The 15,466-nt window shown below is 34.0% G+C and overlaps 2 protein-coding genes across 13 annotated transcripts in view; both read left to right on the plus strand.

Moving 5' to 3' along the window:
* The window catches only part of Khc-73 (Kinesin heavy chain 73), a 176,277-nt gene that overhangs the window by 61,957 nt on the left and 98,854 nt on the right, over positions 1-15,466 (plus strand). The window lies entirely within an intron of this gene.
* LOC140747901 (uncharacterized) lies at positions 11,225-14,480 on the plus strand. The gene is made up of 3 exons (XM_073080532.1): positions 11,225-11,517; positions 11,868-12,110; positions 12,438-14,480. The coding sequence occupies exons 1-3, from the start codon at positions 11,404-11,406 to the stop codon at positions 14,478-14,480; spliced, it is 2,400 nt and encodes a 799-aa protein (XP_072936633.1). The 5' UTR covers positions 11,225-11,403.

A 15,466-nucleotide genomic window follows, 5' to 3' on the forward strand; every position in this document is an offset into this window, starting at 1 on the left:
TCACTAAGCCTCGAGTAATTGACTACGTCGTTAAACACAGTTGTAAATTCTCGATAATAATACCTCGAAAAAGACGTCTACATTAAGTAACTAGGAATTTACATACATAAAACCAAAATCCCGAGTACCTTAAAACATAGCCTATGGTTACACCCGCAATTTAGATGAATCCAACGACATCACATAATGTAAAATCCATGAAGCTGTTTGGGTCATACACAAAAAAATATCAATGTTTATTTTTATATACCACAATTTCATTCATTTACTTAATAAATCAATATATCCAATTTAAAATAAAAGCTAAAATTGGATAAATGGAAAAAATTGGTAGTGCTAGAATTCTATGCAAAAAAAATCGATATTAAATAAATAATAGTTAAAAAAAACTAAAAAATACGCTTTTATAAAAAATTCGACCAAAAAATGAAAAATAAATAATAGTTAAAAAAAAAAATACACTTTTTATAGAAAATCCAACTAAAAAATGGAAAATATTTTTTTTAAAATTTGAATTAAGAATAGTGTAAATAAGATAAAAATATTTTTTATTGTAAAAAAAGCGTGGGGTGCATGGTGTCAATAGTTATAAATATTTTATTGATAGATATTGAGTAGAAGGATTATCATTTTGATAATATCTTAAAAAGCACCCCACGCTTTTTTTACAATAAAAAATATTTTTATCTTATTTACACTATTCTTAATTCAAATTTAAAAAAATATATTTTCTATTTTTTAGTTGGATTTTCTATAAAAAGTGTATTTTTTTAGTTTTTTTAAACTATTATTTATTTTTCATTTTTTGGTCGAATTTTTTATAAAAGCGTATTTTTTAGTTTTTTTTAACTATTATTTATTTTTCATTTTTTAGTGATTATTTTAGCGATTATTTTAACGATTATTACGTAGCGTACTCGTATTATCAAGTTTATCTTTCGAATCAGCATCAGCACCTTTGCTTAGCAGTGCAAAAATGAATATTGGATCATTGTTTAACACAGCTGTATGAAGTGGTGTTTTACATTGGTGTTTATTTTTATTGTTAACGTGAAAATCCCAGAGGAGTTGTTGAATGACATCCGAATTGCCAATGCTAACTGCTTTCTTTCATAATTTATACCATATCCCAGGTCCTCTATCTTGGATAAAAGTAATCACGGAAAAAGGATGATAGAGCATCTTTTAAAAACAGGCGCTGATGGCAATACTCAAGAGAAAAACGGTCAACTGCTTTACATCTAGCCATTTCAAAAGGACGTCGTCCAATCATCGATTTAATATTACAGCATAATGATGTTAATATCAAAAATAATTCTAGAATTTCTTCTCTTTGTGTTGCTGCTGCCTGCAGAGATTTTAAAACTGTTAGTAGTTTAATTAATTTTACAGCTCGAGTTAATTATATAAGTTGTGACTATGACGATGAGCTGAAATCATATACGCCTTTACATTTGGCAGCAAGAAATGGGAACAATGAAATAGTGGAAATCTTGTTAAAGGAAGGTGCAGATGTTGAAGTGCTGAATGAATAAGGATGATGAGACACCGCTTCATGATGCTATTAACAACGGACGCGTCGAAGTTGAGGTCAGGTCAGGTCAGGTCAGGTCAGGTCAGGTCAGGTTAGGTTAGGTGATCGGCGCGCCTGGTAGATTCCTTTATTGGTCTTAACGCAGACCTTCCGGGTCTCAGGAAAACAAAAATGGCTGATCCTGATTATCCTAGTAAGGATAACGGGTCAAAATGTATAAAATTGAATTGAATTGAATTGAATTGTCATCGGTCCTTAATAAGTATGCCAAATTTCAAGTTAATCCGACGTTTTGAAGGGGGTTAAAATCATGTTCAAAGATTCCGTTACTTACTAACATACCAACATACATACGTCTGAAGCTAATAAAAGCGTATTAAAATAGAAGTGTGCCATCGAACGAATCTTGCCATCATAACGATAATGATCAAAGTTTCCTTGAAAAGTTTACATTTCGAAGCAAAAACCATTCCATACCCTATCTGGCTAATGGACGATATGACCTCATGCCTTTGATGAAACAATTTCATTCATATGTACAAGACCTTGGATCTAATTTGATGCAATTATCACCGGGTAATTTTAGCGTATGTGCTCATTGGGTATTAAGACACCATTCATGTAGTTTCAATGATCTTTTTAAAATTACAATTCTGACCGACGCAACTACTGAAATTTTATGATTTCTTAATAATAGTATGCAAGGTGCAATCTTTATAGTTTTCTGTATGTAAACTATTTTTTAAATATAAAGTAATTGTGTAGATAAATAAAATTCAAATGTGTATCTATAATTTCTAAACTGTCATTTACTAAGAGCATTAATGATTATAATGATGATACTAAAATATCATAAAATACGCTGTGCCTGTGATGGCTAATCACGAAACGACTACTGCAGTAATTTGAACGCAACTTTTACGCAAAGATACTGTTACTGTTAAGAATAATGTATAGAGGTTTTCGCTTAACTTTCTTATACAAGTTAAATTTTAAGTCTGTGGACTATAGAAAGGCAGCAGACGAGGGATGCACACAAGCGGAAAAACAGGAAAACAAGAACAGTGAACGGTTGCAAAAAATTACTAGTTTTACTAAATATTTGGCATTATTTGACATTGTTTTGCTTTGCGAAAAGAAAAGTTTTTATCATAGTTTCTCGCTTCCGTTACACACAACATTACTTCTTGAACATACCCTTCACTGTACAACAGCCTGCCTCGAATCTTGTCGTACAATGGAACGAGACCTTCTACCACTCTTGGTTTTCATATCTGTATTTTCAAATCAAATGGTTTAAGAATAGCTTTTATTTTACAACTTTAATAGAACCGCATAAACCTTGGCCTGTATAAATATTTCCACTGATTTATACTTCCGATTACACAGTATATCTGCGTCTAATTGCGATACTCGTGCTATTTATTTAAGCCACTTGCGCTCTCTCTACCTTTATAAGGCAATACAGTTTTATAGTTATTTTTCTGTAAAATTAACTTCCTTAACGAGATTAGACCCAATCTACAGTACCTACTACTACCTAATCTACGGTAGCCTGTGTTTCGTTCATACTTCCATTGACATTGTACTGTTTGCAAACGAGTTATCAAATATAAGCGCTCATTCTCATGGACAAAATAGAGACAGTTATTCACAAATTACAGTGTATTTATCGACATTTATTGTCATTATTTGTATAAGTATATTGTTATTAATAAAAGATATATTATCTTTTCAATCACAGTATTATTGATAGCTTTGCGCAACAATAAAGATCTCTAGAGGCCGGAGTGCGAGCAATTAGATTTTGTAACTCACAAGTAAGCCACACAAAGAATCTTCAATATCCACTCTTATCGTTTCTCAATCCGGACTTCTTAATCGTTATACAACCGAGTGTCCAATGACGTAGTAGTCGAGGTCGGTGCGCCTTGAATCGATACCGTGGTAACCTGTCGAGGCTACGTCATCAATGTTTGTTTGCACTCAGTCTCTACGGCGACCGATTCGATTCGATTAGATTGAAAGCGTCACGTTTGTGTACAGTTTGTTTATTTAATTTCGAAGATTTCTTGAGATTTTGAGATGCGAGAAATTTCAATGTTACGGATGTCCATCGATTCGAGTGATTGAGAATAACGATATAATATAATTGATTGATGATTGATCTTGTTGAAAATGAGAACAAAAATAATAATAACAAGCCAAGTATGCGGAACACAAAACAATGTAAACGAATAAATTAAATTATGAATCTATTTTACATTTTCAAATTTCTAGTTCGACAGTTCCAACGTACATTTTTTATACTTTCATCTCGCTATACGAATTTTTCGAACGTTCGTTTTACAAAGGTTTAGATAGCGGGAATGTAAAACAAGTTTACGTCTGTGAATTTTGAAATATTTCCGAACTTTTGATGATAACGCTTTCAATTTCTTTTGCTTTTAATTAAATGATATGACGAACTTTTTTTATAATATGGGAGTAGCAGACGAGCATACAGTCCACCTGATGGTAAGTGGCTACTGCCGCCCATGGACATCTGTAATCAACCCTAGATAGGATTAGATATTCCCACCTGAGGTCGGCCACAGATGCGCCGCTACTCCTGAGGACTAAGCTGGAACGCCTCGGAAAAGTATGTCTCCCTTACCACACCCTTCAAACCAGAACACAGCAGCGCTTAACACTGTTATCATTAGGTAGAAATAGGTGTGGCGGTGGTGCCACCGGAGTCGAACCACAAAGGATTCTACCACCTTCGATGTATTGAAATTGCTAAAAATACTTTGCGCAAGATGACAAAACGTATGTACATTGTACGAGACATACATTGGTGAAACGCAAGTAATGTTGTATTATAAAAGAATTCATGGTCAAGTGTAAATCACTTTCTGAACAATTTAAAGTCACCTTCAAAATCGATAAATAGCACGCGTGTACTCCTTCAGTATTGCATTATTCATACTGGGATATATGACGTGAAGGACTCGCTTCCGACTGTCTTTGTTATGCTACACTACATTGGCCTTTAGTGGTTTTTATTTTTCTGTAATACAAGTTTGTACATTTGATATTATAGGCTATTTGATATTATGCTGTTGTGGATTTCCAATATTCTTCATGAAAAAGATAGGAGTTGCGTTATTACCCCAGAAAATTTCGAGAAGCCTCAACTAATATCTCGGCACTATCGCGCCTTTTACACCAGAACACGGTACTGCAGACTGCAGATAGGTTATGGCACAGATAAGTACGTCGATGGCACTGCAGTTGCAGTAGAATTTTCATTAGATTTTCTACTCAAGGATATGGTCTTCCTAGACGAAGGATGATCCGGCAATTTTTGTGGAAGCGTATGGGATCAAAACTTACTTTAATATTCTATTATTTATGATATGATTAAAGAGCTTACAAGCTTTAATGACCTAGTGTTTAATAATGATGAATTAATAATGAACTAGTTGTATAATTGATTACCCTGGAAATACATGTTTATTGTATTTTTCAATGCTCGACAATACATTTTTTTAATAATTGTTATTTTTAATAATTATTATAAATAAGAGGGAACATTTTACCTGTATATGGTATAATAATATGGCCTATGAGTCATGGGAACTTAGAAGGTTAGATACACACTAAACGGAAATAAGACAGTTGGTACTTGTGATACGTGCAGTGTGTTATGCATTATTCACGCTCGTATTTGCACTGAGGAGGGATCGCTTCCCACTAGTCGGATTGTGCGAGACGCGTGTCTTTTGTTCTATCTAATGAGACTTAAAGGATGTGAGGGTATTGTTTTTCTGAAAATAATTACGAAAATCAAGTCAATCTAGCATATCAATTTAACATAGTCGATGTCAATATTGCCAATGTATGATTTGCTTAGTTACGTTATTATAAATCAAACATGGCGGATCAATTTTTCTATGCACCCCTATATTTGGTTATCATATAAATGAAAGAGTTTTGTTAGAGGATACGAATAAAATAAATGACGTTACTACCAACTCTGTTTTTAGAAGCGTTTAATAAAAAAAATATTTTATATCTAAAATTCTTTGTTCAATCTGATTGGCATTGTTATTGAACAAAAACAATATCACAAATGCATATTTAGTGAACTTATATGTACTTTTTGTCGGTATTGACCTGATTTATGAAGAGTCCACTTGCAACATAAATATTGTACTGTATATTATAATGATATATTATCTGACGCGTTCCTACAATTCGTTTATGCAACACAGAATGCACACTTCCGAGCGTACTGTATTGTGCAAAATGGCCGTCTTTTGTTCCTATTCAACAGAACGTTACTGAGTGGAATCCTTAATGCTATCTCCTGCTCACCGTTTAATGGTTACGCAGAAAACGGGAAGTTTAGTCCGCTGTCTTTATGGCGTTGGAGTGGTGCGAAAATGTGTTTACTCCCTGTATTTTAATGGTGTAAGACCAATTTACTGTGTAGTAAACGCTATTGTCTTACGTGGAAGACGGGAAGAGTGTGACTCACATATCCTTGTATCGGTTAATCATTTTGATGAACAACTAAACTTACACTCATGTATCTGAATATCGTTTTTAAACGTGATGATTCAATTTTGAATTACTAATTCCTCGTTAAGTTCGTACTCAATTCTGTATTAGCATTATTTTCATTACTGTCTTTTGATATTTTATTCTCAACATCTGGAATTCTGGATATAGGCACATAAATCTTCAAATCTGGCTTTTAACAGCCCACTCAACTATTTTATCGGTCTATGAATAAATTTAGGAATTGCGTAAGCGTAGGGCGACGTCTAATCCCTTGATTTTCTATATTTATTCGGTCGTTGTTCTATTCGCCCAATGAACTCTATATTCGTGAATGGAGGGGTTATTCACTTTTAAGATTATTGCCTGATTGCGAAGGGTAATGTTTTTGGTGTGTGTGTATGTTTGTCTGAATTTTTGTCACGTCCTACATCCGAAACGCCTTGACGGTTTTAACATATGAGATATCGTTGGATTTGTCTTAATTGTTGGAGTGGCGTATGCTATATTTTCAAGCAGTCTGTTTCTTGTATTAATTATCTTTATTATTTGTTTGTTTCAGGTATGATCACATCGCTGCAGTGAAAACCAAAGCTACGACACAGCTTCCACGATACCTACGTAATTGCAGTGTTTCTTCATAAAGATGTTCTATTCTAAGCTTTCATCAACATTAGTTGATCGAAGATTCTAAGTCACAAAAGACTACATTAGATACAATATTCAGTTTTCCTTTTGTCTCATTTTACAACTGACTAGGTAGGCGTAAAGTTATAGGAAGCCTGAAGGCTACTTTCTAACTATTATATTTGATTTAATTATCTCTTGCTTTTCCCAAAATAACTTTTCAAAGTGCAAAGACTACCATTTACAGTTGCCACCGTAGTGGTCTATAGTCAGTCTGAAAGTTCGATTTTCGATGATGTCATGATATAAACCGAGTCCGACTGCATAAATGCCCTAGAAAAAGTTCATGAAAATTCTCATTAGCGGTTAGATGATATGAGTAGGTACTTTCTCATTCGTCGCTTTTTAAGTTGTCGTTTTCACCTGCGATACATGAGACTCAATTGGATTAAGTTGCCTTAGAATAGATCCCGAAGGAAGTTTCATTGTTGTCGGTAATGCTTTAGAAGCTTCGCAGTGTCATGTCATGTCTCGTCAGTTTGATCCTAGGCTGAACTAATAGGTGACGTTCACTGATATAGGGGATAGATCTACATGGATGTAGCGCGACAGTTAACATGAGATACGTGATAGATCAGTGTAATTGAAATACCTGCTCATCTATACTTTGACTTTGAGGTATTATTGTTAAATTCTTATTCAATAAAACTTAAATATTAGACTTAATATAAATACAACTATGACGTCATTATTTCAAATGCAGCGTTTCTAATAGGCCTTGTAATTATCTTTGCATACATTTGCTTGATTAAAATAACATTACAAATTAATAAACCTTTATCATGTACGATGTAAGCATACATCCGACTGAAATAATTACGGTGCTGCACAAAACACAATATTTATGTGAATTCTAATGCAGAATGTAAATCAGAAGATACGTTGCAATTCACCCTATGCTCTGTTTATAATGAAACAGGCGAATAAATTAAAATGGGTTTCTGGTCTTCGGTGAATGTCGTCGTTTCTATATTGCAGAATTCGATAGGACGGTCATTTATATTTACGCTCTCGATACCAGGTCATTTCTATTGATGCCTGGGTATACTCGTATACTGCGCTACGAAGCTGTTATCGGCACCCTGTACGTGCAATATAAAGGTGAATCTATTCGCCAAGGACACCTTACGTTATCTTAAGGGCTCTCCGCCGAAAGGATGTGGATGGGACGTGAATGTGTGCGAAATCTGGTGTGCCTTATCCTTCCATCTTCTTCTACAAAAATACATTTTGCTGACGATACAGGGTTTCTTCAAGCTGATCTGTAATCCTACTTAAAAATGGCTGTTCATTATATCTTAAAAGTTTCGTTGAAATACGTGTTTATATCTTCTTTATCGAAATTAAATCAGGCATTCTCATATTCAGTAATTCATTAAAAATGCAACTTACTTGTACAATAATAACTTTGACGTTACTAAGAACTTAAATGAAATTCCCTTTAGTCAGACGGCTATCGCTTTCAAAAGCGTTGCAATTCTTTTAAAAAAGCTGATGTGTACATTTTTGCAAGAAATTAAATTTTGCTTCGGAATGCTCCAGAAAAGCGAGAGGGCGGATGTAATGGGCAGCATTCATTAAATGTTTTTCCTCGGCTGTTTAATCTGTAGAGATAATATTTTAGTTCCGACTCCGTTTTATGATCAACTTTTCAATGAATATTTATTTTAATGACTTGGGTTATATGTGAGCTAAGGAAGTAATATCGATAAAACGCTTGTTAATGATCTTGTGGTTATTTTTAGGAGTATGTACTTTTCGGATAAAATTAGTTGGGAGCTGTTAAATGGTTCATTACTTTCCTGTAAGGAAAGACTTCAAATCAAATCAAATCAATTTTTTTTATTCAAAATAGGTTCTTTACAGAGCACTTTTTGAATTAGGATTTCTTTCTATTAATGATTGCATATGGATTCATGGTATTCACGTACACACATAAATATAAGTACAGATTTATTCTGACCCGGAACACAATATATTAGTAATACGAGTATAAAACAAAAGTAAAAAAAATTATTTGCTTTATTGTTAATGAACCTGGCCTTTGCATGACCAACTTTATTTTTATCCCCGCCACACAGTATAGTTCTAATAATAATAGTTTGGCGCGGGTAAAATAATTCTGTAAGCATAGTTTTAATTAAAACAAACAAAAGTTTCGTAAAAAAGTTCGTCGAATATTTTAGCAAATTTTTGTGGATGTATTCAAATAATGCCACCGCTGCATATCCAAGCGTACAAATGGCATAACATTCCCAGGTATTTGGCGAGTCATCCCTCGTTGTAATTAAATTCCGTATAAGCGTGAACTTGGTAAAGCTAGGTAGGTAGCTCGGAAAATTAATATAAATTTCTCGTCAGGTTCTATTTGTCGTACACAAACTGGTCTTACTGGGAGTGGATAAACGAAAAGATTTAAGCAATTATATTTTTACGATTTTAAACTAATTTCACTATCACGGCATAAGACAGAAGTCGATGCTACTTGCGATGTGACAACTTAATATTTAGACGAGCGCATTTGTTTTTTTTTCATCTGATAACAATTTTTTCGAAAATCTCTATCAAAACGAATTAAATCAACGATTTGCTACCCTTCAACTTATAAACATTGATCTCAGGAACTGCAACAACACGTATGCTTAATTCTCGTGTAAGCGACCACTCCATAGTTAAAGTGCTGTTTTTCGTTCGTTATACGTACTTTTATATTTGTTTCGTGTAAGTGGCTACTAGATTGATATTCCGTCTACTATTATAACGATAACAAGAGAAATGTCTCTATTGTGTCTCGCTTACACGACAATAGTGAAACTTATCCCCCTTAATTTGGGTAGTACAAAGTGTCGCAGAGAAGCGATTATGCCAGACTGAGACAAATTGTCTCATTATTGGGTAATAATTAGCGTTTTATGGGGCACAGGCGCGCGCCCTCTTTGATGTTGTTTAGATTTAATGGATAATCTTTATGACTTAGACACTTGCGGGATCAATAAGGGATTTATGGTTTTACTCGGGGGCTTGGGTTAAAGTTTTATTATTATGTATGTTACTTTTCTTTATTGACGGATACTTTATAGGTAGTGTTATTCAAAGTCATAATTCCTTGCTCAAAATAAACACAAAGGTTTTGTGTAAGAACTTCTTTAGGTATTGTCCTTTATAAAACTAAGGTTCATAAATGCTAATTTTAAAACTTTTCATAGTACGCGCAGTGCTTACAAAAGAGTCAGATAAGAAAATGGTCCTTACAGCCCCTGCGGGCTTACAAATCTTTTTCTGGCAAGAGTTTCGACTGTAATACGAAGAATCGACAAATCAGCACTTATATGGAGTGTGGCGTAGCAGTCCTCTTTCCTGGTTCCCGAGGCCGTTTGGCGCGAAAAAACAATCTATATGAAAATTCTATTGCAATTGCAACCGACGCTCGAAAAATAAATTCACGATGGGTAGCAAACAGCACTGTATTGCTGTTATTGACTTATGAAGTGGAAAGTAGAGCCGCGTATACTTATTTATATTTTCTTAAAATTTCTGCTGTTTATATCTATGAGCAGTCATGTACCTTGAAATGCAAATGTGCCTATATTATTATGGTTTCTAGTAGTATATGCCTTATATGCCTCACATTTTCGAAATGATTATTCATTATATGTATTATACATTTAATAAACTTAATTTTTTTTTATTTAATTTTTTTTTAATTTTTTTTATTTAATTTATCTTTGTTTATATAGTCTGAAATAAATGATTATTATTATTAATAAGCAATACATGCTCATCGTAATAACAGTATTATAATAATTATGGTTATTTTGAAAGATATCAGCCAGTCCGTATTTGAACATCAACCATTTAGTGAACTCTTATCATAAATTCCGAGCGACACGCAAATTGGAACTACGACGTTTCCGGACGTCCACTAAAGGAGAATGGCGAGTTTGGCCTTAGCTGTGTATATCGTCAAACTATTCATTAAAAAAGTCCTTAAATAAAGTTGTACTATAAAGCGTTATTAAATATTTTTTTGAACTAGTTGTATAGATAAAAAAAATAAAAAACACATTTTCATTCTTTACGATTTAAAGACTCTATTGAGAATCGGAACGTACCTTACAATATAAATTAACACGTTCCATTATACGATCGATATTTTACAATATTGAACCCTTTTCATAAATAATAAAAAACTATATGTATCCGTTAAATTATAATGTCAAATCATAATAATTATTTAATCAAAGGAGAGGCTATTGGCATTTTAAAAGTAATTCATAATAAAATTATCAATTTATAATTAATAATTTTATTATGAATTTTCTTTTTACCTCAAATGGAATGCCTAACACAATGACTGACATTAGTGACATAACGAATATTAAGTTGTGTAGATGTCAATATCTCAGTTCAAAACTTTCCTTCGTTTGTTTGTGATAAGTTTTGCGCTCTTTCCTTCTGATCCTAGATTTGTTTTGTGGTTAATTTAAACGACCCCTGCTATCATACGGACTCCGATTTCTTCTTTATATGTGACCCTGGCATTTGTTTTTGGATATTTGATAAATCGACTGATAAACTGGCTGTGTTATTTGGACTTGATATATAGCTACTTGTATTGGTTTTTTTCATTTACCATGGATATGTGCATTAACTGTGGTATCAGTTTGAATCGTTTGGAGCGTCACTTGGCTTTAGAACTTGATACAAGAGTTATATCGCTTATTGCAGTTTGGATAAACCCAAAAATCGTAAGTAAAGTTTGATAAATACCCCGTGCTTGTATTATAGTTACATCCATCCATCCATCCGCCTTTAATAGTCCACTGCTGGACATAGGCCTCCCCTAATCTACGCCACTCTGACCGGTCTTGAGCAATCTGGATCCAGCGGTTACCCGCCGTCCGTTTCAGGTCATCAGTCCACCTGGTCGGGGGCGTCCTGTACTCCTTTTGCCGAGACGTGGTCTCCATTCGAGGACCTATACGTGGTCTCCATTCGAGGACCTTTAGTTACATATTAAATATGAATTTACTTAATACAATATTTGTTTTAATTACTTTTTGAAATTATTATTTATTTTTACCTATTTTTGTTTTAGGTAATGGAAACAGACTATGTTTGTGAAGCTTGTCGCACTCTTGCTTTGAGGACAATAAACATATCTCTATCTGAGGGGGATGGAGCAAGTACTTCTCATCATAGTGTTGGCCATACCAAAGTATGTATATTGTGTGGACGATCTGTCATGAAACGGCAAAGTAACGCAGTGTTAAGAACTCATCCAACATCTGTTCAACAGAACATTGCAAGTATTGTATCAGATCTGATACAGCCAAGTGAGGTAATTCATAATAATATTTAATAATTTTAAACAATCCAATTCACTAACATCAACATAAAAATGAGTCTGGGTCTGTATTAGTTTGGTTGCAAGATGTGGGTGTGGATGGGAGCCAGTCACACTTTTATATGTACTCAAAAAAGCGGCAAATCTATATGTAACCTCAAGTTTTATCTCTGCTTGGGAAACAAAAAAAAAACATATAGCTATAGTTAGTTAACAGTAGTTAATTAGCAGACTGAATGTAGGTTCTTGAATTATATATGCTTATGATCAGAGATATATCAATCTTCTGTATATTATGTTTTAACTATAATAACTTTTCAGGTTACTTCATCTTCTCAATTATGCCAGGCATGCTGGCTGAAATTAAAAAGAAGAGCATCTCGGCAACAACAGAGTGAATTAATGGAAGAAGAAGTAATTAACCAATTAAATGAGGATCCAAATATAGTGAATGCTGAAAATTCCATATTAAGTCCTTCATCACCAGTGAGAGCGACAGTGGAACAGACTGTTTCTCCTTCTGTTGTGGAACCGGCTCCTCCAGCTGTAGAAAATTCTTTGCCAGCTATGAGGCATTCAGCTCCAACAGCGGGTACGGGTATAATATTAAATAACTATAAACGAGCAGCCAATACGGCTAGCCACTGTATCTTCCCAGAGTGCACAAGTAACAGCCTACATAGAGTATCAGACTCATTGCGCTTTCAAATATTAATAGATCATAAGTTTTATGTTCCACGTCATGCTCGGATCTGTGATAATCATGTAAGATCTAATCTCTGGGGAACACTTTATGAATCACAAAATAGTTATTCAACTTTTGATGCTGAACATGTAGAACATGTGTTCTCATTTTTAAATCAACCAAATCCTGACTTTAACAATGTCCTTTCAATGGAGGATCATTTATTCTTTTATTGGCTTGGATTATCAAAAGAGAATTTTCGGACGATATTAAACGAAGTTCCCCAGATACAAACAATAAAAAGAGGCATCGTTGGGCTTTCTGGGTTGTTAATTAAATTAAGAACAGGTGACTCAGACGAGAGAATTGCTAGCCTAATGAAAATACCTCGTCGTACGTTGGAAGGATTAATAAATAAAATCAGAGATATATTAATGTTACATTTTGTTCCCCGCAATTTGGGAATTGAGAATATCACCAGGGAACAATTATTATGCAGAAATCGAGTAATACCAAATGGTGTATTTAATAATGAAAATAATTCTAAAGCAATTGTAATATGCGATGGAACATATATCTATATAAATAAAAGTTCGAACTATATGTTCCAAAAAGATACATACTCTCTACACAAGTATAAAAATCTTTTAAAACCATTTTTGATTGTGTCATGTGATGGATATATTGTGGATTGCTTTGGCCCATATAAAGCTACTACATCAGATGCAGAAATAATGATTTCATTATTTAGAGACACTTCATGTCCACTTCGTGCATATTTTCAAGAAAATGACATTTTTATATTAGATAGGGGATTCAGGGATAGTATTTCCTTATTGGAAGAATGTCGATATGAGGTCCATATGCCCGAGTCGCTTTTGGAAGGAGAACATCAATTGACTACTCAACAGGCAAATCAAAATAGATGTATAACAATATGCCGTTGGGTTGCAGTTGAGGTAGTGAATGGATATTTTAAAAGAGACTTTAAATTATTTCGTCAAGATTATTTTAATCGTTCACTGCCTCATATGATGCAGAATTTTCAAATAGCAGCCAGCATATTGAACAAGTTTGCTCTAAGAATACAGGACCGCCCAGAAGCATCCGAAATTGTGCAAATAATTAATTCTCGAATAAATCTGCAAAATAATTTAGCTGATTTTGTTGAAACAAATAATATGAATCGACGTTCTTCCAATTTTGTCAGCATTACAGCAGACTTAGATAATGTTTTAGATTTTCCTCGAATGCTTCCTAATGATTTAATATTCTTTGCTTTGGGAACGTATCAAATAAAACAAGCACGCTCCTACTTTGGAGAGCATATACGTTCCCACGGCAGATATTTGATAGAAGTATGTCGAGAGCTGAATGTTGACACTACGGAACTGAATCTGGGGAATCGAGAAGTATATTTAATAAGAGGCAAAATAAAATCTAGGCATGTAGGCAGACGCCAATATTTTGTCTATATAATAATAGATAGCCACATGTCTGGTAGACATGGTATACTTGGTTATTGCTGTAATTGTCTTGTTGGGCGTCGTACAGTAGGATGTTGTGCTCATGTCATGACTCTGGTGTGGTATCTCGGTTGGGCCAGGTATGAATCAAATATACGTCCACCAGCAGAATTTTTGGATGAAATTGTGATACAGAGATATAATGATGAATAAAAATTATAAAAAAAGTGTCTGTTTTATTGAAACTTTGTCCACCTACAGTCTGAAATCAATGTTTATGAATTACTTTTTAATAATACATAATTTGTCAAAATCAATATAACCTATAATACTTTTAATAAATAATCAATTTGAATTATGTCAAGTTTTTCAAACAAAAATGTTTTTGATATAGATTAATAAAATAATATCCTACATAATTTCAAAAGCCGCAACAATATACATTAAAAAAAATAATGAGGCCAAGCGTATATGAAAAGTAGCCATTCTCCTTTAAACTTAATCCGCATATTATCGGGAGCGAAGTTCTGGACTCACTCCGAGTGGATTCAATCCGGCGGATTTATATCAAAATATAAAAGTTCATTCAACTGTAATAAATACCCGTAGCGTGCGCGGGAAGCGTCGGTTCGGTGGCGTTTCAATAAAAGCACAGTTGGTACGCCCCGAGCCATCCCGGCGCCCGTGACGTCAACGCCTCGCTATGTACTTTTATCATCGGTTAGTATGTAGTTCATCCGACCGATTGATGGAGTTACTTTCCCTTGGCGATGACGTTAAGAGGCGCCGTGGATGGAAGACGAACATTAAACCCATATATGGGAGGACGGTGTTGAGGAACGCTAGCTTAAGCTTGCTAGTGTTTGCGATGGATCGTCCACAATTTTACTTTTATAAAAATGTGTCGTTGATGACGATTGATCACCAGCGTGACAAAGGGTTCACTATACCGCCCTGACACGCTTGATGGCAAGATGGCTTAGAATTCGATTCTTAGCCACGCAAAGATTTATGTGATAAATTTAGATTTCTGCTAGTGGTCTTGTGTTACACACTATTTAAACTTTGTATTTATATACAATAAGTAGACAGTGAGATCATTTCAAAACACAATTATAAATTCACTACTGTTTTCTTTAAACAACTCGCCCACATAATTAAAGTACTCATGTTAAATTCATGTTTAGGAATATTTTAAT

This window comes from Epargyreus clarus, unplaced genomic scaffold (genome assembly GCF_041222505.1).
Source record: "Epargyreus clarus isolate Ecla_fem2 unplaced genomic scaffold, WU_Ecla_fem_2.2 ptg000003l, whole genome shotgun sequence".
Lineage (NCBI taxonomy): Eukaryota > Metazoa > Arthropoda > Insecta > Lepidoptera > Hesperiidae > Epargyreus > Epargyreus clarus.